At 42.4% G+C, this 20,444-nt stretch overlaps 1 protein-coding gene across 2 annotated transcripts in view; it reads left to right on the top strand.

The window, feature by feature from the left end:
* The window catches only part of RSPRY1 (ring finger and SPRY domain containing 1), a 35,271-nt gene that overhangs the window by 3,318 nt on the left and 11,509 nt on the right, over positions 1–20,444 (top strand). The window contains exons 2-9 of one of the 2 annotated variants that reach the window (XM_083452912.1): positions 1,706–1,783; positions 8,371–8,865; positions 12,927–12,979; positions 14,888–15,000; positions 16,055–16,181; positions 17,269–17,327; positions 18,573–18,639; positions 19,666–19,797. In XM_083452912.1, coding sequence (XP_083309038.1) covers positions 8,519–8,865; positions 12,927–12,979; positions 14,888–15,000; positions 16,055–16,181; positions 17,269–17,327; positions 18,573–18,639; positions 19,666–19,797 — 898 coding nt within the window. In that variant the 5' untranslated portion in view covers positions 1,706–1,783; positions 8,371–8,518. The remainder of the gene's footprint in view (positions 1–1,705; positions 1,784–8,370; positions 8,866–12,926; positions 12,980–14,887; positions 15,001–16,054; positions 16,182–17,268; positions 17,328–18,572; positions 18,640–19,665; positions 19,798–20,444) is intronic. The other variant, XM_083452911.1, reaches the window with a different exon arrangement.

Here is a 20,444-nt window from a genome sequence, read left to right as displayed (position 1 = left end):
TCAGGTTGGAGTGAGTGTTCTGCTGTGTGATGAGCCAGGCAGTTTCTAGGGGAGACTAGCAGCTGATTTCCTCTTGCTTTTAAGATTAGTAATTCCCAAATTGTATGTGTTCTTTCATAATTATAGAAACCTTTTTGAGAGCCCAGAGTGCCCGCCCACAGAAGGCAGTCTGCACGATCCATTGAAGGGAGGCCTCTGGCTTTCTTTTTTCCACCTTCTATGGAGGTGGGTAATTCTGCCTTGTCTTTGTTTGGATCATTCAGCCATTTCTGACGCTACAGAATTATCTACCTCCAAGGATTGCAGGAAGAGGTTGCCTGTTGCATCCCTCCCCCAGTCAGTGCCCTGGGTTTTCCGCCTGACAAAAAGCAAGCCCAGAGGCACAATTCTTGCAGGAATATGCTGGGCTACAGGTAGTGTAATTCTTACTCTTGCACGCTCTAAACCTTTTGAAGTTTGACAAAGTGCATTTCTTCATTTTAAACTCAGTAAAAAAATGTACTTCTGTCATCAAGAGTTTAGAAATTCATACTTTAGATGAGCAAGGCTATTTCTGAGGGAGATTAGTGGCTGGCTGCCTAGATGGTAGGGGCAGAACTGTGTTCTGCTCCCACATTTTATGAGATGGAAGACATGCTGCTCAGAGTTTTGAATGGTGCCTCACTCTGCGCATGATGCTAAGCTTCATGCTAAACCATGGCTTCACATCAATGCATGGGTTCCCAGGGTGCTCTGCCGCTAGTGCTACTGTGAGCTAAGCCATGTTTTGGCTTGGCAAGTCATCTGAACTGGGATGGTGGTTTGTCTTATTCCAAACAAAATAGTTGAGTGAGATTTGTTCTTAGTTTGTCTAGAGCCTGCCTTCTGCCCCTCACGTTGGGTGTCCTGTTCCTTGTAGGCAGGAACCCCCTCATTCAAGTGTGATGTGTGAACAGAGTATGCAGAGAGACACTGCATCCTTCCTCATGGATTCTTCAACTATTCACATCCTTGCTCCAAACACACTTTTCACCTATAGTGATATATCATGGGAAAACATCATCTTTATTAATTAGTCTGAGGAATGCTCTCTGCTGATGGTTATGAATAAAGTGGGGTGGGGTTGGTAGTACAGTGGGGAGAGTCCAGGATATAGGCCCAAATGAGCAATATTTGTATAAATAAGGTTTCCAGTCTGTATGCTCTTGAGTCACAGGAACAACTTTTTAGTCATGCCTGCTAGTTTGTGTGACTAAATCCAACACACAGTTTGGTTTGGTTATTTGACCAAGAATTTTTTTACAGTACTGTGGGGCAGAAGCGTTAGGGCTTCCCCTGCCATTACTTGAATAAATAAGAACTTAACAATTGCTCAGACAGAAGCATTTTTGCCATAGGGACTGGGTGGTCCATTGGCGTGGGCACAATTGATCAGTTCAGTATGCAAATAGATTCATAACCCATGACGCTCACACCGTGTAGTTGGTTTTGTAGCCTGTGGAGCTACTACACCTTAAATGACTAGGGGGAAGGGTAGGAAATCCATCTTCCTGCCCCAACCAGGATTAGCATTGAACACAGCTGTAGTGGTGAAGCTTGGCCTCCTTGGCTGCTGCCTGTACCTCGTGAATCTAGCCTTTGCCCAAGTGAGTCAGTCACTTGGCTAGAACCTCTCCCTTACATTGAGGAGGCTATCACCTGAACTCTCTTTCCTGGTCTGTTTCAGCTCCTAGCAGTTGGTGCAGTGCAGGAGATTGTGTGCTCTACCCCTTTGTATCAGCTGCCGACATTGAGGATAAGTGAGGTAACTTATTTTTCACCAATGCATCGCTTCTTTCTAGTCAGCTTTCCAGCACCATTCAGATACATAGAAGTGTGTGATGACCCATAACAGACCAGTGCTTGGAGGCTAGATGTGGACCAGTAAATTGAAGGTGAATCCTGAAACGACAAAGATGTTGTGTGTTCTGAATTGCTGAGTCTAGGAGGTTGGAGATTACCTGTTCTGGATGCGGCTGCACTCCCCTGGAAGTAGCCAGTTCATAGCTTGGCGGTGCTCCTAGATCCACTACTGCCCCTGGAGGTTTAGGTAGCCTTGGTGACCTGAAGTGCCTTTTTTCCAGCTATGGCCCCTTTTGGAGAGAGACGACCAGTGTACTCTACGCCCTGATACTGTTCAGACTGGACTATTGCATTGTGCTCTGTGTGTGGAATCCCTTGAAGACTATTTGAATACTTCCACTGGTCAGAAATGCAGGTCCAGAAGAGGGCTCTCTCTGTGGCAGGCCCTAAATTATGGAGTTTCCTCCCTGTGTCTGGAATATTTATTGTACAGGTGAAGATTCACCTCTTAAACCGAAGTTTTAATTCTGCTTTGTGGGACCCACCTCTTTTGTTGAATTTATATCATTCTGCCCTGCTTTTTAAAAAATGGTTTTACTAGTTTTATAATTATAGCAATTTTATCCATTTTTATAATTGTATATTACCAGTATATTGTTTTAACTCTCCCTGAGACCTTATGGTGAAGACTAGGTAAGAGATTAAATCAATCAATTAATTAATTTCCCCACCTTTTCTTAAAAGTATGTCATATGATTGTGACCCAAACTTGAGAATTGGCTTCCATAGGAGATTTAATAAAATTATAATCTTCTAAACCTTTTAGCTCAGTTTTATGTTAATGTGTGCCTGGTAATGTGGGATGATTTGCATAAGGAAATTTTCTAATGCCCTAGACTAGAGATTGTAATTCTCTTGCTTATTTGACTTCATTTAGAAAACAAAGTTGAAGAAATAGCCAAGCTTTCTTTGCATTGTGTTTGCTGTACTTGTACTTCCCACTTCCAAGCCAAGGACTGCAGAAATATTTCTCTGTTTAAGAAACACGTCTGCAGTTATGACCTACACGTCAGCAAACCCTAAGTTTGGATTGTGGATAAAATCATACATGAAAAATGATTTGCAATGTTTGCTTACCATATGTGCCCCATTTCTAGGAAGTAGGATTTGAAGAGAGTAACCCCAAATATAATCTAAGATTTAGACTGCACCATTCTTGGTCATAAAGCAAATGAATAGTTGGTGTTTTGTTAGTAGGGCTAATTTTTGTTTTAAATGGAGGGTCTGGGGAAGCTTGTACATGGGGACCATTGAGTCTCCAAAACAGAAACTTCTCAGGTGCCAATTGCAAATTTACACTTAGAAAACCAAAAATAAGGTTCTTATAATTGCATATTACTGTTTGGTTTTTAAACAGTAATTTTTACACTTCAGAAAATTGCCAAGCTCTTTCTGATTCAGGCAAGTTTAATAACAGAATGCGAAGAAATTTCTGGCATAGTATGATAGGGAGGTTTAACCAGACCCAAAATCCAGTTTGCACATGGGCATTCTTGTTTTCTTTGCAGAAACAGTCAAGCCACATTTTCTCTCTCTTTGAAATGCAAACAGTATCTCTGTGTTAACTTTTTGTGAGTTGATTCTCTTAGAGCTATGGGTTTTATGTATTTACGATGGGTGAGGGAAAAATCCAGCTATTACTGAGTTAAGACTGGAAACTGAAAGGTTGAAGTCATCCCTGTATTCAACTTTGGCTTCTTGGCAAGAATTCAGAGTGGGCAGGGTTTTTCCACAATGAGGTGATTATGGTTGAGTGTAAGGAAACACTTGAGGCTGTGAATCATTGATTCCTTCCCTCCTTACTCTAGAGGCGCCTGCGCTCAAAACCATTTCCAGCCAAGTTCTTAGCTGACCACTTCTGCTGAGTTGTTTGGACCAGGAAAATTTGGTGGGATGATCATATAGATGTTGTACGTTACATTGGATAACATGTTAAAATTACGAGCGTCTTTTTATTGGAGACCTTCCCATAGAAATAGTGCCTGTGGAGCAAGCCTGTTCAGCTTTTTGTTTCAGGCAGTGCACAAGGGGAAATGTGCATTCTACAGTTAGAATTGTTCAGTAAATTAAGGAACCAAATTTGCATGCTACATATTCTGTTGCAAGTGGTATACCCCTGTGTTTGCAGAAGCTAGATTTATGCACTTTTTAATATTACGAATTGGAATATAGGGGGAGGAGACCAGCTTTTTTCACAAAGGGTGGCAGTTCATTCCTAGAGTTTCTGAGAAATTAAGTATTGTGTAGAAAAATCAAGTGTTCTTTTAAGCCTTTATTTTGTTACGCTGGCTCATAGTAGGCATTCTCTGTGTGTGTGTGTTGTGTGTACGCGCTAAGAAAAGGAGAGTATCAGGTGTCAAAAGGTATTTATTTCTAGTGTTGTGCCTGGAGCCCACAAAAATAGAACTCTTGCTGGAAGAATTTGTGTCTGATGCAATCAGTTGGCAAACATGTTGCTAAAAATACATGTACTGTAGTAGTTAACAGAGAGCAGCTGAAAGAGGCTGGTATTTGGGAGTCCTCGTGCTGCTTCCTTGATTCACAGAACTAGCAGTAGCCAAGTCTAGTTTTCATCAGTACTGTATTAGCACTTCCCAATGTGTGTGTTCCTCTGATAAGCAGAGGTGACCAAAAGCATGCTGGCTATTTGAAGGGAGTTCTTGAACTGTCTGACAGGCAGACCACGCAAGGCCTGCTGATAGTAGGGCCAAAAACCCTTGCTTGGTAGTTGTTGTTTTTCTAAGTTGTACTGTGCAATGCTTTCCAGACCTGTGAATGATACCCTTGGTTCCCAATGCATTTCTTGGCCACTAACACACTGGTTTGTGCATACAGCAAGTTACTGCAACTTTGTAGGGCTGTGAATTTTATTGGATGATGGTTTGGAAATTATTTGTTTGAGCAAAATTAAGGCTGCTATATTTCAAAATTTCATAACTATATAGAACAGCACAATTTTATGTGGTAAGTTATACATAATGGGTTGTATCCATCATAGCGCTACATGAACAAAATGCATTGGATGGACGGTGTTTAACTACCTTGTCTCATCAGTGCAAGGATTTCTGCTTGCGCAACAGAACATTATGCCCCCCTCCTTCCACTATGTGTCACCTAAGTCTGTTCTAGGGTTTCCCCTAACACTCCTGAGCAGATTTGGCAATGGCACAGAGCACACGAGGGGGAGGAGGCGGGGAAGTCATGTTATGCAAACAGAAATCCTTGTGGTGATTAGACAAGGTAGTTGAACTTCATGCTATGCATTTTGTTCTCTTACAGGGGTAGAGTAAGTTGAGAGCTGATAAGGAAAGGTGTTGCATACACTTCAGTTTCTCCCCCTTCTTCCCGTGTCTTTTCACAAGGGACTGACTCATAGCTTCCACATTGCGAGAAATGTTCTGTCTCTGTTAGGGGTAGAGGGGTATGTGGCATATGTGAGACAAAGCTTAAACAAACGAGAAGCTAGAAATTGGCTGGCAGTGTTTTTTATAGGTTGATGTACTTAAGTGAAAAATATAGGAAAAATACAGACTTCAATCAAATTAGCTGTTGTACCTGTATATATCTAAAGGGTGGCAGCTGGTTACATAGACTGTTTACTGTGAGCTGTAAGATGGCTGGTGCACAGATAACTTGTTTATGTATTGAGTGCCCAACAGAGCAGTTTTGCTTTCTGTAAGGGCTACTTAACTTCGCATTTGCACCTTATCTTTGTCTTTGCAGCATGTGTAGAACTTCTTTTTCAGGAAACTGGCAAGCTGAGGAGAGTAATAAGCTCCCCCTTGTTAGTTGAGAGTCTCCATCCCAAGTACTGTGCTAATTCACTGGTTTTACACCATGGGTTGGCTCCTCATGATTTTAAGAGAAACTTGGACATTGTGCTTTGAAACCAAATTATGCGTGCTGTTATATAGCCTGTATCAGTTTAGGAAAAAAATAAGGCAGAGGAACAACTTAAATAGGTTTGCATCAGTGTACCTTAATCCTAGGTGCACAGTCATTTCATGGGTTGTTGTAAGTTATGACGTTTCAAGATGATTGACTTGATGCTTCAGGCATCAGGAATCTGTGAAACTGAGTTCCTCCCCTTCTTCTGGCTTACACACTGATGTGCTGGATGATCTAAATATACTGACTTTCAGGCTGTGTGATTATATATATATCAGTCATACACGAGAATGGTATATCTCATGTATGATGGATCGATATGACTAATAATGACGAATAACATCACTTACTTTCTATATTTAATCAGTAGAGCACTTATTTTCTCCCAGTAGAGAGTGGTAGAAATTCTAACTGTAATCAACAAGTGAAAAATTAGTTCTCATTCTCGTTTAGAAACAAGTTATTCTAAGAGTCTTAGATTTTATTTGCCAGGTCCAAATCACTCACAGTAATTCCTTAATAATTTGATATTAGAATAGCTTTACAGGTGGACAAAACAACAAGACAGGCGTTGAACCTGCTGTCACATGTGTGTATTGTCAACAGGGCTGTGGCATGCAAAAGATCTCAGGTTCACTTCCCAGCATCTCCAGGTATCGCTGGGCGAGATCTTATCAGAAATTGTGAAGAGCTGCTGCCAGTTAATGTAAGCAATACTGAGCTATATGGACCAATGGTCTGACTTGGAATAAGACAGTTTCCTGCGGAAAGCTTGGGTTTTAGTCATCACTGGGCTAAATGTGAGTTTTCACATAGATTAGTACTTCCTACACCTTACTCGGGCTGGTTCAGGTAGGATTTTGGGTTGATAATCATCCAGGTAAATTGTACCTTGTTCCATTAAATTGTAGTTTTCATATTATGACTAAGCTTTTATAAGTGGTGGTTTCACAAAAGCAGGTTATTTTGATAGTTACAGCTATGCCACTCTCAATATAGTGGTGTGAATTGGTCTAAAGGAAGGAAGGACCAACCTATATGGAAAGTTCAGCTCTCAGTATCGCTCTTCCCTGTTGTTGTTTTTTAAAGATTTACAAGCATCTTGCGTTTTTTTTAATTAAGCCAGTTGATGCATTCCAGTCATTCACTGTGGAGGGCCATGTGTCATGAAGTCATGAAGTTACATCTCTTCCTCCTTTCTCCTTTTGCCACCCCGTGCTTTATGGTTACCCAAATATGGCAGCCAACTTAGTGCCAGTGCCAGCATCTGGCTTGCTTTTGGGAGGCAAGTTCTGAGCCCTCCACCATCCCCATCACTCTCCTCCCTCCACTGGCCTGGTTTTATTTAAGGTATTTCTATGCTGGTTTTCAGACAGACATCACAAAGCAGTTTATATAAACATTATTACAATAATAAGAACTGATTTTTTTTTAAACAAAAACAACAACCAATGCAAAAGGCAACTGTTTGTTTAGAAGAAGCTGTGATGGTAACTTCTTTTCTGCTCTGCTGCAGAGTGGGTGGTACTGCAAAGATTTCCTGGGTGACAGTTGGAGGAGGGAGGGGCCACCACTGGCAGCTGGACCTGGGCAGCTGTGGGTTTCGTTTCCACTCTCTTCAGAGCAAGATAATTCTTCATAGACCTTTATGTGCCATTTCCTCCATCAGTTGACAAGTTGCCATTTGTTTCGGGGCATAATGCTAATGGAAACTGACTGGGCAACTTGAATTGTGTGGGGTTCTTTACCCTGCTTTTTGATAGTTAGATAACATTTTTATTCATGGTAAGCTGGCTGGAATATCAGAATACACTTATTTTCAAATAAAGCATAGTAGAAGAGGCAACATGGTATATGGAGGGCTAGGCTGAAATCCATAGGTGTCTGGCTCCTTGATTTTTATTTTTATTTTAAATGCCCACCACTTAGTAAACTGATCATTTTTTTCAACTTGAGGCTGGCTCCTGGAGAAACAGAAATATTTTTCAAGCTCTATACTGGCTGCACACTCTACCAGCATTTCCCAGTGACCCAACTCCCTTGCAGCTGGCTTTGGACTCACACAAAGGAGTGGGAAGGACTTTACTACTGGCTGCTTCAAGAAACCTCGCATTGATCATTTGTTTTAGGATGGCGGGGATCTGGGTGCAGTTTGAGCCTCCCCCAGGAACTGTGTATACGTGCATTTCCCTCTCCCGCTTCAGTTTACTTTGAGAACAGCATGTTAGAATGCTTCAGGGTGGGGATAAATTGGAGAGAATTGCGGTTGATTAGCATTTTTGTAGCCCTGGGTATCTGAACGGGACAGAATTGCAGCACTGGGCGCCTTAGCAGATTTGAGGATAAGAAACAAGTTTTCCCTCTTTGTAGCATCAGCTGTTGGGTTTAAGGCAGGGTTGGGGAACTGGGCTGGGACTGACGGGAGTTGGGAGTCCACCAGCATCTGGAGGGTACAGGTTCCCTTTCTGGTGCAGGGCACAAAGGTATGCCAAAGGGGAAATTAGGATTGTTTGCCTGCTTGCAAAGGAACTTGTTTGCTAGTCACATTATTTTACAATTTCAATCCAAGTTGATGGGCTTGTATTTTTTCTTACCCTCCAGGCCTCCTTTTGGATGACCAATGTGTATCTTCAGTGATGATGTCAGACACTTACCCAGCCATTCCCTGCCCATTCCAGTTGTTACAGACTCATATGATGCAAAAGCTGCAATTCAGGATCCCAAAAACATTGCTTTTAAAACTGTCTAGATGATTGTCGTCGCTTTGGTTGTGTTCTATGCGAGCAGGAGCCTTCTCCAAGGTTTACGGCTGACCCTTGAACAGCACATTCCCTGTTTGCTGCAAACCTTGGGGGCTAGCAGCATGGGCAACTCCTGTGTTTGTCGGGAAGACAGTGGTGTAGAAGACAATGCAGAATCCAGAAGTCGCCAGACAGAGAACAGCAGAGTGCCTGTATCGGACTCCAGGAGCCACCCGAGGGACCCAGTGAGGCCCCCCCGGCGGGGACGGGGGCCACATGAACCAAGAAGGAAAAAACATAACGTGGATGGATTAGTACTTGACACACTAGCAGTAATTCGGACGTTGGTAGACAAGTAAGTACTTCCTGAAGAGAAATATTGCCATGGATGTACCTTCCTTCTCTTGTAAATTGCTGTGCTGCAATCTGTGGAGACTTCTCTAATGCCTCCAGTGGCATAAAAGTGGACAACTTTATGTTGGAATTGGAAATGTCTACAGATGTTTCAGGAACAATCCATGAATAAGATAGTAGATTCGTCTTGGCTCCTCCTCGCAACACTTGCGCTTTTTAAATACCCCTCCAGCAGTTCATTTTGACGTCCAAAGTTTGTTTCAGTGAAATCCTACTCGGCCCTGTAACCTTACACTGCCTGATTCCGTTGAGTGGCAGCCACTGCAATGCCTACACCAGTCGTGGGAGGAGAGCCAAATGGCAAACTGTCTTTGTGTCATGTTGAGACTTCTACAGTTTCAACAGACACAAAAGCAATATACAAGATGCTGCCTAAGGTCTTTGGAGGCCAGAGGTAGTTCTGCCACCTTTGATGGCAGAAGAAAGGTTTCCTTTGGGACGGAAGGGGACACTCTGATAGTGCTAGTAAGTGCTGTTGGGATTTGTTAGCCAGTTTGAATCTCTTTGTGTGTTTGCAGTGCATTGTAAGATTGGGCAGCACATGCTAAGGAGGCAGTTATTTAGGGAAGCTGTCCTCTGACCCCTTTCCTAACTCAGCAGTTGAAGATGTCTTCGTGGATAGGTGGGGGGCAGCAACTTGTGCTTGTCCCCTGTCTTTGAGTTACTTGCTTCTGCAGAAGCATGTATTGGAGTGGTCTGTTGGTCTGCCCCTTCTAAAACTCCAGGTTGAAAGGAGTTAAAGGAGGAATAGACATGAAGAGCAGTATAGAAATTTAATTATTGTTAATAATATTAATATTAATAGATAATAAGGCTCCCAGGGGCTACCAGTCATGATGATACTTTCAGAATCAAATAAAGCCCATTGCTTGGAATAATAGCCAGAAATGACTGATTCCCTTATCCTGCTTGTGGACTTTCCATAAGCATCTGGCTGAGCACTTTGGGAAACAGGAATCTGGGCTTGGTCTGGTCCAGCAGGGCTGTTCCGGTGATATATGTGTTGTGCCAATTCTTACAAGTGTTTACATAATGGTTAATGATAAGTGGAAAGATTCTGAGTAGGGTAAAGCAATAAAGCCACTTTCAAAGAAGTGATGCCTGGGTGCGTTCTCTGGTGGCACAGCTTGTGATGTTTGAATTGGATCTGAATAACCCTGTTGAACCATGAGCACATTGGGAGTGGTTGGGGACAGGGGGCGACAGACAGGCAAAGGAAGGAATATCCCAGGCAAGCAAAGTTGTATGTGAGGAGGGAGAGAGACATGATCACACTCTTCCAATGGCAGAGGAGCTACTGCTACATATCATAGCAACAGCACCAACAAAATTGTCCTTAATGCTTCCTTTCCTGATTAAAATTGTCATTATTCGTTGTCAGTTTGAGTTATCTTTGTAGTATCTTAAACATCAACAAGGGTGTTGACAGTTTCCTTCCTGCTTTATTATCTGAGCTGCTGTCAAAAATGCTCTTTCATAACTCCTTAAATAATCACTTCATTCTTTGCTACCTGCCAGCTCCAAGCGTCTGAGGCCCTTTCTGGCACAGACTGGAGCTTCTGTTTGTCCTAGGCCACAATCTGAAGGCAGGTGATGCCCCCACCTTGTTGAAGCAAAGAGGGTCTGGGTCTGATTAGGGTTTGACTTCAAGACTGCCTGGGAATCCTTTGTGAACAGCCTTGCGTTTTGTGGTGGAGGGAAAGACTGGGTATAAATGTAATAAACAGAAGCTTCTGGGCACAATGGAATGCATTTCCACCTCTCTTCTCAAGCATTATAGTTTACTTGGATTGAACCTCAGCAGTACAATGCTTCTCCTATGCCACTTCTTTCAAGTTAATGACGTCTGTTTTCAACTGCCTTGTGCTGAGAACAAAATGAATGACTCTCCCACTTGCGCAGAATACAACAGTGTGGGGCAGTGGGATGGGTTCAGTTGCTTTCAGGACTAGCTTGTTCAAGCATTATTGGCTATAAACATTGTATTGCTTTAACTTGGGGGGGGGGGAGTGCTGACCTGAATAAACTAACAGACAGTTTTCTACAAAAAGAGTAGGCTGTTTTGGGGGATTTTCTAGCAATAGTAAAAATTCATCCTGCTTGGATCCTATTTTTCCTTTAAGGGGCTCAAAGTAGCATCCAGGGGTTATCAACTGGCCCAAGGCTACCCAGTGTGCTCAATGGCTGGGCAGGGTTTTGAACCCAGGTCTCTCTAGGCTAAGTCCCAAACTCTGTTTCTACTCCCTCACCTGGGCACTGGAAGGGGCATGTCTACTAACAAGTTACTAGGGAAAGCACTCGGTAGAATTCTTAGCCAGTAGGAATTCAGTCCTGTGATAGAACATATTGCCAAGCACAAATGGTCACATTATAAGTGGAAAATAGTTTTGTGATTCTCCTCCCCAGCCCAACCCCCCAAGATTGGATCGCAAGCGTTCTGCTGCTTCCTTCCATGCCCTCTGTCATTCAGCACTCCACAACTTCCATTCCCTTTCATGTTGTGTTCCGTGAACACTTGGTGTGTAGCAGCTGGCCTTGAGCCAGAGGTGCTCTGTCTTCTGTTCTGAATGGAGGACTCTGCCCCTCTTCCCTCTTGTACCTTTAATGGTCTTGCCTTTTATATTTTAGACCTTGGGTGTGGACCTCTGTGTTTTTATACTTTCATAAAAGCACTTGCTATACTTTTAGGAACTGTGGCAATAATGAAAAGATTCTACATTAATGTGTTGACACTGTCTCATTATCCTAAGAATTTGGATTATTGCAGTATCCTCTGAGGCAGTGAGAGTGTGAGCGGATGCTCATCAAATTTTCACAACAGCTGATTGCACTGGTTGCCAGTTTATTTCCAGGCAGAAATCAGTGTGCTGATGATTACCTTTAAATTCCTAAATGGTTTGGGCTCAGTCACTTTCCTTACCAACCTGCCTGCTCCATTAGATTTGCTGGGGAGGTTGTTTTTCTTCTTCCAAGGGTGGCTGAGATGCAGCTGGCTGGGATGTGGCTTTTTCTATGGATAACGGAATTCCCCATCTTGGGAGGTCCATTTGGCCTCTATATTTTCCACCACATGACCAAGAATGTTGTTCGTTCCAGTAGATGCTTGGCCTGCCAGGTTCTAGTTTTAATGGCAAACCTCCATATCAGCTTTCTTGTTTCTTCTAATAGGCAAAGGAGTGCCTTTTGCTGGAAGGCTTCCAACAGTCTCTTAAATTAATGATACAAATGAAGGTTTCTGGCCATTGAATCCTGGGGTATGGTGCTGATTATGGCAATTGTCTAGAGAAGCCCTGTTGCGTGCAATAAGAGTTTTTGTATGCCAAGTCAGGGTCTTTGTTTTCACGTTCACTCTAGATGACTGCACCACCACAAAGCCATTGTGTTCCCCACATTGGATAAAGTTCTACTTCCAGTTTGTTGTAGAGCTGATAAATATCCTTCAGGCACATCTGTACATGTAGATCCCTGGATTTCATTCCCATGGTTCTGTACTTGATGATGTGACTGTGGCCTAGGAAACATTTCTAGTACACCAGTATGGGGAAGTAGTGAAGAGAGAAGGTTCAAAGTCCTTATCAGCCACGGTTTGGCTCAGGGTTACCATGACAATCACTTGCTCTCAGCCTAACCTGCCTCACAAGGTTGTTAAGAAGATAAACAGGTGGCCATGTATGCCCCTCTGAGTTCCTTAGAGGAAGGGTGGCATAAAAACCTATTAAGTAAACAACTATGATAGTTATTCTTCTTCATTATAGATATGAGACTATATCCAACCAGATTCTACTCAGAATAGACTTAGTGAATTTCATGGACCTGTTAGTCATGCCCAGTCATTTCATTGGTTCTACTCTGAATAAAATTAACATTGGATAGGAACCATGGAACTTAGCTGGCTGTTAAACAGTCATGGATCTTCTGCATTGCTCTTCATTGTAAGCTGGTATGAGTGTGCCAACTTTGATAATGATTAACGTAACCTTTTTGTCTTGTGTTTTCTTCCAGTGATCAGGAACCTCCTTATTCAATGATGACTTTGCATGAAATGGCTGAAACAGGTACCTCCCTGCTCTAGTGTGGCACTCCAGTTGCAATGTACTAAGAAACCGTTTAGCTCTGTAAAGAAGCTTAAGAGTTGCACTGCATGTTTATTTCCAAGGGTTGAGGCAATTTTACAGTGATTACCTAAATAATACTGCTACTTGACAATGAGCTTGGTAAATTTGTAATTAGCTTAATATGTGTACCTGTCTAATCTGGCTAAATTTATGAGGTATGCTGTTGCGAAATCAGCCTGCCAGCTGCCACAAGGCTCAAGCTAACAGGCTTATTTTGGTTTTACACTGAGCTAGTAAACAGACCTTGGAGTAACTGGGGGAATAGTTTGCTTCCAAATTAAAAGGAAAATGTTAATTAAATACTGAGGAACCTTGCAGGATATGGGAAGAATATCCCCAAATGTGTGTTGATATCTCTAGACCAGTCTTCACCAACCTAGTGCCCTCCAGATATTTTGGGATAAAGTTCCTGTCATCCCCTTTCAGCATACCAGGTGGGTGAAGTTGGCTCCGGACCACTATACCTTTTAAGCATTTTTGCCTGGAGCAACTGTAGATGTCTGAATTCCTCAGTTCTGGAGCTGCTTAAAATACCACACCTGCTCATGCAGCTGTGGTTTTAAGGAGCACAATTCCTAAAGATGTAACTGAAGACTTGAGAGTAGCTCTTTGGAACAGCTAGAGGCAGATCAATTTCATGTCTGATGCAGTGGATTTCCATGACACAAACAGTTTATCATCCTTTATTTCCTCATAAAAAAATTATACCCCTTTAACTCTAAAAAGGACTCAAGATACATTTCCCCTCCTTTAAATTCAGTGTCCAAAGTCCTTTGGACTTTATTACATATAATTCTTCTAAATTGGTGCTGTACTTAACATGTGGAAAACGAAAAAAGCATCTAGACAGTAATGTCAATTGTGGCTCTGATGACGCCTTGCTCTGCAATTCAGCCTTTAGGCCTCAGTCACTTTGACTTTTCCCTTCCTTCCTGTGAGAGTTCAGATTTTCCTGTTTCATTAGCAAGTTATAGATTATCTTCTTTATACATAAATGATAGGAAATATAACAGCCTATTCACAAATTCCTCTCTGTGTCCTGCTGTTGGAGAAGGAGACTGCTGGGAACCAGTTTGGGAAAGGCAGTGTGTTACCTTCGTTGCATTCCATCTCCTGTGTGCCTTTCTTAAACTTAAACCATAGTTTGAGAAGGAAGGGTGGTGTGTTTCTGATCTTTTGCCTCTTATAAAATAACTCTGGAGCTGGCTTTCCAAGCGATAATGTATTAGACCTCATAGTATTCAGGGGATCCTTCCTAATTCACTAATCATTACCCATAGAAGCCAGTTCCTACATTCTGTTACAAATCACTGTTCATACCAAGGGATGGAGGTTATGCAGAGATGGATCTGGTTCAGTCATTAGTGGCTCCCATTAACTTAGTGGGACATGGTGAAGGAACTTCAGAGAGGGAGCAAAATCTCACCTTATTTCTGTGCTGTAGAAACTCACGACACTGATTGTACATAAACATCATGTTACAAAATGCAGCTGAATTTGTGACTTGCCTTCACTGAGAAGTGTTAATGCTCAGTGTTTGTGGTATTATTATTATTATTATTATTTGTACTTATGAGTCATCTCTAGGTATTGCAGTTGAGTAAGAAATATGCATGTGTGAACTTGTCCTAACATTAATCCCTGGAGCTATGAATATTTGCCCTATCTCCAGGAGCTGAGTTTGTCCTGCTATTGCAGTCTAGATTAGCAGCTGCTTGTTAACTGTGATGTGTGGTTCAGATGAATTGTTAAAATGCTATTGAAATCGTACTTGTGATTCATGTATGATTATTGTCTCCATCTATTGTTACCAGTCTAAGACAGTTGCCTCTGTTTTGTGATTGACAGATGAAGGCTGGCTGGAAGTTGTCCAATCCTTAATTAGAGTTATTCCATTAGAAGATCCCTTGGGACCAGCTGTTATAACTTTGCTTTTGGATGAGTGTCCATTGCCAACGAAAGTAAGTAAAATAAATGCCTGTAGACTTGGTAACCTTATTACAACAGCATGTAGCATCCCCCACTGTCGAACTGATTCTGACCAAACTTTTTAACAATGCACATCTTAAGAAACAATATTACAATGTGTCATTTTCACATCGACAATTTCCTGAACAAAAGTTTCAAAACACAACTGAAAGTCATTGGACGGAAAGCTTGTCCTGGTGAGCACACACAGAGACACATGCATAGAGTTGTATAAACTCTCTGTTATCTGAATCTGCTAATTGCTTGTCCAAACTGAGAATTAGGCTGTTGATGCCTTCAGAATTCATGTATGCTCCACCATTTTGTAAAGATACTGAATATATAGACTTCGTGCCCATAAATCTTTCTATATGGACTATGAAATGCATTAGGATATCTATCACATGACTAGAGAAGTCAGTAAGAATTCTTTTTCCCCCTAGTGTGCATTGCTTAGTCAACTTTGTATAAGTGTACCACGAGACCAAAAACACTGCAAAACCCAGGCACTTTTAAGATTTCTCTTGGGCCCTCTCTCCTTCCAAAAATATGATTCATTGAGTCTCCTCTCATCATATGACTAAAGAAAGAGTTGAAGGGAAACAACACTTTGCAGAATGGCTGGTGTCCTTTCCTTTGGCCAAGGTTCTTAAATAGCTTATGCTGGATTTATCCCACAGGCTTCAGTGGCACAACTCCAGAGTGAGAGATTTTAGGCTTGCAGCTATATATTGTTTTACAGTGAATTACTTTTTAAGAAGGAAGAAGTATTTCCTAACTTCTTAAAAACCTGTGACTACTAATTTAGTGTCTTGATAGTCCTTGAAGTTTTGTGGATGCGAGTTGCTGTTTTTCTAACAGAAGCTGTTAAACAAGAGGTTTTGCACATGCAAAAATAGGGAGCATATGTTTTGTTCCCCAGTGGTTACAAAGTACCGTGGAGATAATTGGAGTATCTTCTGGTTCTATCTGGAGCTGAGATAAAGAGAAGGGACTGTGTCTCTCACTGTTCTACTATTCAGTAGCATTTTAACTTGTCTTGTTTAGGATGCGTTGCAGAAGTTAACAGAAATATTAAGTTTAAGTGGAGCTGTTGCTTGCCAGGATGCCTGTCATCCTGCCAAACACCGGAACACAACAGCAGTACTAGGCTGTTTGGCAGAAAAACTTGCAGGTAAGAAGGATTTTTAATGTTTTTATGTAACTGTTGGGGTTATTAACAGGCACCCTGCTTTGTTTTGCTCTAGATTCTCCCCTCCAGTCTCTCTGCTCAGGTCACAGGTGATCTGGTGTAAATACGTTGCATGTAACTCCCATCATTATCAAGAGTACGCCCTCAATATCCTGGGGCAGTGCTTAGAACATTAACTCCCTAATTGAAATCAACGAGTCTGTAAAATGTTTTGTTCAGCTGCACCCAGGCACCCACAGCTGTGGTCTCCAGATCATCAATGATGCCCAGCAGGGTGTCTCCAATGTATTCCTCTACAGTAGGCAACATCTTTTTAAAAAAATGATGCTGGCAACACCAGAAAGCAAAGGGTTCCTCTTTGAAAGTAGTGTCAGGCTGTGTTGTTTTGTTGGAATGCACACTTACTGTTATCGGTTACAGTGGGAGGGGGGCTGCAATACACCTCCTGCTCTTCCATTTGAATGCCCCTTAACTAGGGGCAGTAAATACAAGGGGGGTGTAACATACTTTGTGTAGCTGGGTCTGGGAAGTGTCCAGTAGGAACAATACTTGGCTGTCACACCTAGCAAAAATTTGTGGGCTCCTGCCTGCATCCAGTATATAGCTGACTGCTGGAGGTTAATACTAAAAACAAGGGGATGGATATTACCTTCATGCCATCTTGTGAACTTATCTTTGGAGTCTAGCTTTCTGAGATCCTTTTAAGCACAGTATGATTGTATGCTTACCCAAACCCTTGGAAATGCCCCTGTACAATCATCCCTTGCCTTCTGGAGCCAGCACACTGAGTGTAGGCTTTGCCACCTTTGGTTGAAATTGCACAAGTTACATGTGCTTAAGATGCAATATTACTGTATTTTAAAAACATTGGCTTTTCCTGCTTAATTGTTTTTTTTAAAAGCTAAACTAAATATACTTGATTTCTTTCTTTCTTGCACAATACCTTATGCCTATAGAGCACAAGATATCAGGGAGGGCAGAGTTGTACATTAAGCTCTTTGGAATTGACTTTTAAAAAACGTAATGCAGCAGCTTCGATGCACGTGTTTCATTTTTAGTGTTTTTGCAGGCCCTGCAAGTGTAGGTTTACTCAGCCAAGGGATCTTGGAATACTTGCTGCAGAGCTTGGTGAGTATCACAGTTTAATCCTCCTCTAATGTTGTTCCTCTTTAAATGCTATGTCTCCTGTGTGTGAACATCAGAGGGATCAGGGCCTTGCATTTCATCCTGTTAAGTTTTGGGAGGAAACAGCTCCCAACATGGGGTCAAGCCTTCATCATTGCTGCTGCTGCCGCCGCCACCATCCTCCTTTTTCAGTAGTGAGTGTGTGTTGAGGGGATGCATAGAAATGGGGAGGGGGCATTGCTGAGAGGTAGAGCACATGCCTTGAATGCAGAAGCCCCCCATATCAGAAGGCACAAGGCAGCTTCAGAAGTTGTTCATGTGGCGAAGAGTCATGTGCTCACCTGCACATTTTTTCCTCTGGGCAAGCAGTGAAGAGTAATGTTCCCATCCCACCATCTGTAGGTGGTGGTGTGGCTTTGCCCCTTTATGAGCATTTATAAAATTACAGGCAACTTATTTCTGTTTTTCAAGAAAAAAAGCAATGTATTAAAAGTCTTAAATTAAAACCAACATTGTAAAATCATTACATTGTTCTTTAGTACAATGGAAATTAATGAAAGAATAGAATTTAGAGGCCTCAAATTTGTCTGGAAAGCTTTGAAAGGTTAAAAGAAAGCTTTTTATAATGTGTTGACAGAAATAATAGGAGGTAGAACATGGCCTCCCCTGCCAGGCTTAATAGGTGAGAAGAAATTGCTTAGAAATTTCATCCCCTCTGTGGCCCGGTTCAGATGCCACAGTCCTCCAAGCCATGGTTTGGAAGATCAGCAATACATCAGCACCAGCTCCACTCTCCTCAAGTCTCTCACACTCATTTCTTGCTGTGCTTTGGCCTCTAGTTATAGTGTGTTCAGATTCCTGAATCAAGCAGTCCATGATCAGCAGTAGCCTCCAAGCCACAGTTGCCAGATTTGAACATTACAGCAAACTACAGTTAGAGGAAGCCTGAAATTGAAGGAGGCGGTTTGTGGGAGTCAGTGGCTTGTTTTCCGATCCTCTGAGCTGAGCTATGGCTATTTCCCTAATCCAGAACAGCTTCCTTCGTCCTTCTGCGTAGGACTTTGTCTTGGTGCTTGGGTCTCTAAAAAAAACCCTGTAATTAGACCATTCCTCTTATGACAAGACATGAATGCTTTTGTCTTGAAAGTGCAATGTTTTTCCCTGTATTTGACAAATCGGCTAAAGTTGTTGTTTTCGGAGATCAGTTTAAGGGAATACTGTATCCTTTAATTCTCTTGTTTATCTTAGGAGTTCCAGTCCCACCCAACTGTAATGCTTTTTGCACTAATAGCCCTGGAAAAGTTTGCACAAACAAGTAAGTGAGTTAGCTCAAAATCTATGGGGAAAACACAAGGTGGTTCCTAGTATGTGTGTTGGACTCCCCCCCCCCCCCATACACACACTTTGTTCATAAGCATGTATGTGGCACTGACAAGATGGCTTAGGCTTGCTCCAAGTGCTATGGAGTTCTTTATTGTGAACCTTCAGAGCCTGACAACTGCTCTCCCTCCTCTGCTCTCAGGCTCCACCTGAGATTTGGAGGGTGTTCTTAGTTGCCTGGAAACAGCTGAGCAGCATGTCTGCTGTTGCAGTTTCCTCTACAGAGAACACCAAATGACTGTGTGCTGTGGCAGGACTGTTTAGTTGTGCCTGTGGTTTTGCATATCTGCGCATGGTGCTGCCTACAGTCCCAATAGCCTGACAAGAGTTGCCTTGTTTTTAAATGGAGGAACAGGCCCAAGTGATGCCCAACCAAAGGGCAGAGGGAGATCAAAACAAGTTTAGCCTTCAAAAAGAGCCCTTTAGTGCTATAGAGTAGGGCTGGGGACCCTCAGGCCTGGTGGCCAAACATAGTCCTCCAAGCCTCTCTATGTAGCCCTTGGGCCTCTCCCCAGACCATACCCCCTTTCTCCAGCCCTGTTTTCCACCCTCCTTGAGTGCTTTTGCTTGCCTGGGATGCATTTTTGAACTCTGATAAAGCCTGGGTGAAGAATGGAGGGGGGTGTGAGTGTGTGTAGGATGTTGCCTCCTTGTGCTGAAAAAGTTACCCACCCCTGCCAGATAGCAAGGGTGTGGTGTTAGGAGGGCAGGGAAGAAGAAATGGTGTCTGCAAAGGCCCTCTTGGATGCTTAGAAAAGGTGCTTTGCTTAGCTAATCATCACATGGCCAGTGACGTAAGTTCCACTGACTGCTTAAATGTTGCCTGGTTCCTCTTTGAGAAAGAGAGAAGAGAAACTAATACTGCTTTTGGATACTTAGAAAATGATATGTTTAAGCATGAACAATCTTTGTTTCTGGTGAAGGGTTTTTTTGACAATCGTCACTTTTGTTACCATTTTAGGTGAAAATAAAATGACAGTTTCTGAAACGTGCATCAGTGACCAGCTAGTCTTGTTAGAGAAATGGACAGATAATCCAGACTACTTAAAACGCCAAGTTGGATTCTGTGCCCAGTGGAGTTTAGACAATCTATGTAAGTAAGAATTTATCTGCGAGCTGGGGGCGTTGCTGGTGACATGCTCTGCATTCAAAGATGCAATGTTTTATTTGGTATTTAAGCAAACTTTGACTGCTATGGTGTAATGTAGCTTTCAGAATCCGAAAGCGAAAACTTCCTTGATAAAACCAGCAGTGTTATGTGCATGTACTGCTACTGAATTCGGGTCACTTAACCCAGAGGCAGGATAACTCAAAGGTGGAGAAAATTTGGGAAATGTCTTGGGGTAGCTGCCTAACCCTTTAGGGGACCTTTGAACACTCAGAGAACTGATTCCTCCTGCACTTCACAGTGTAGCAGTTTTGTACATTTTAGCCTTGAGGTCAGACAAGTCTGTCAGAGCAATTTTCACAGAGGGAGCTAAGTGAGGTGTACAATTATTATGGGTGTAACTTGTCGTGACTTGCTGTGGAGAGTTTATGGCCCCAAGCAAACATCTGCCTTGCATTGTCCTCCTTCCAGCAGGAAGTGCACTGGTGAAAACTTTGTTGCCCAGACATTTTTTTAATCAGTTTAATTTAGCCATCCCTATAGAAAAGTAGTGGGAGACTGTGGCCCACTTCACAAGTTGACCTGAATATGCTGTTATGCAACTCACCTTAAGCATGTGGGTGGAAGTTGCA

Source organism: Podarcis tiliguerta, assembly GCF_965153285.1.
Source record: "Podarcis tiliguerta genome assembly, chromosome: 8".
In the NCBI taxonomy this organism is placed as follows: domain Eukaryota; kingdom Metazoa; phylum Chordata; class Lepidosauria; order Squamata; family Lacertidae; genus Podarcis; species Podarcis tiliguerta.
The sequence above is the reverse complement of the archived record's forward strand: the minus strand, read 5'-3'. Positions and strand labels throughout refer to the sequence as shown.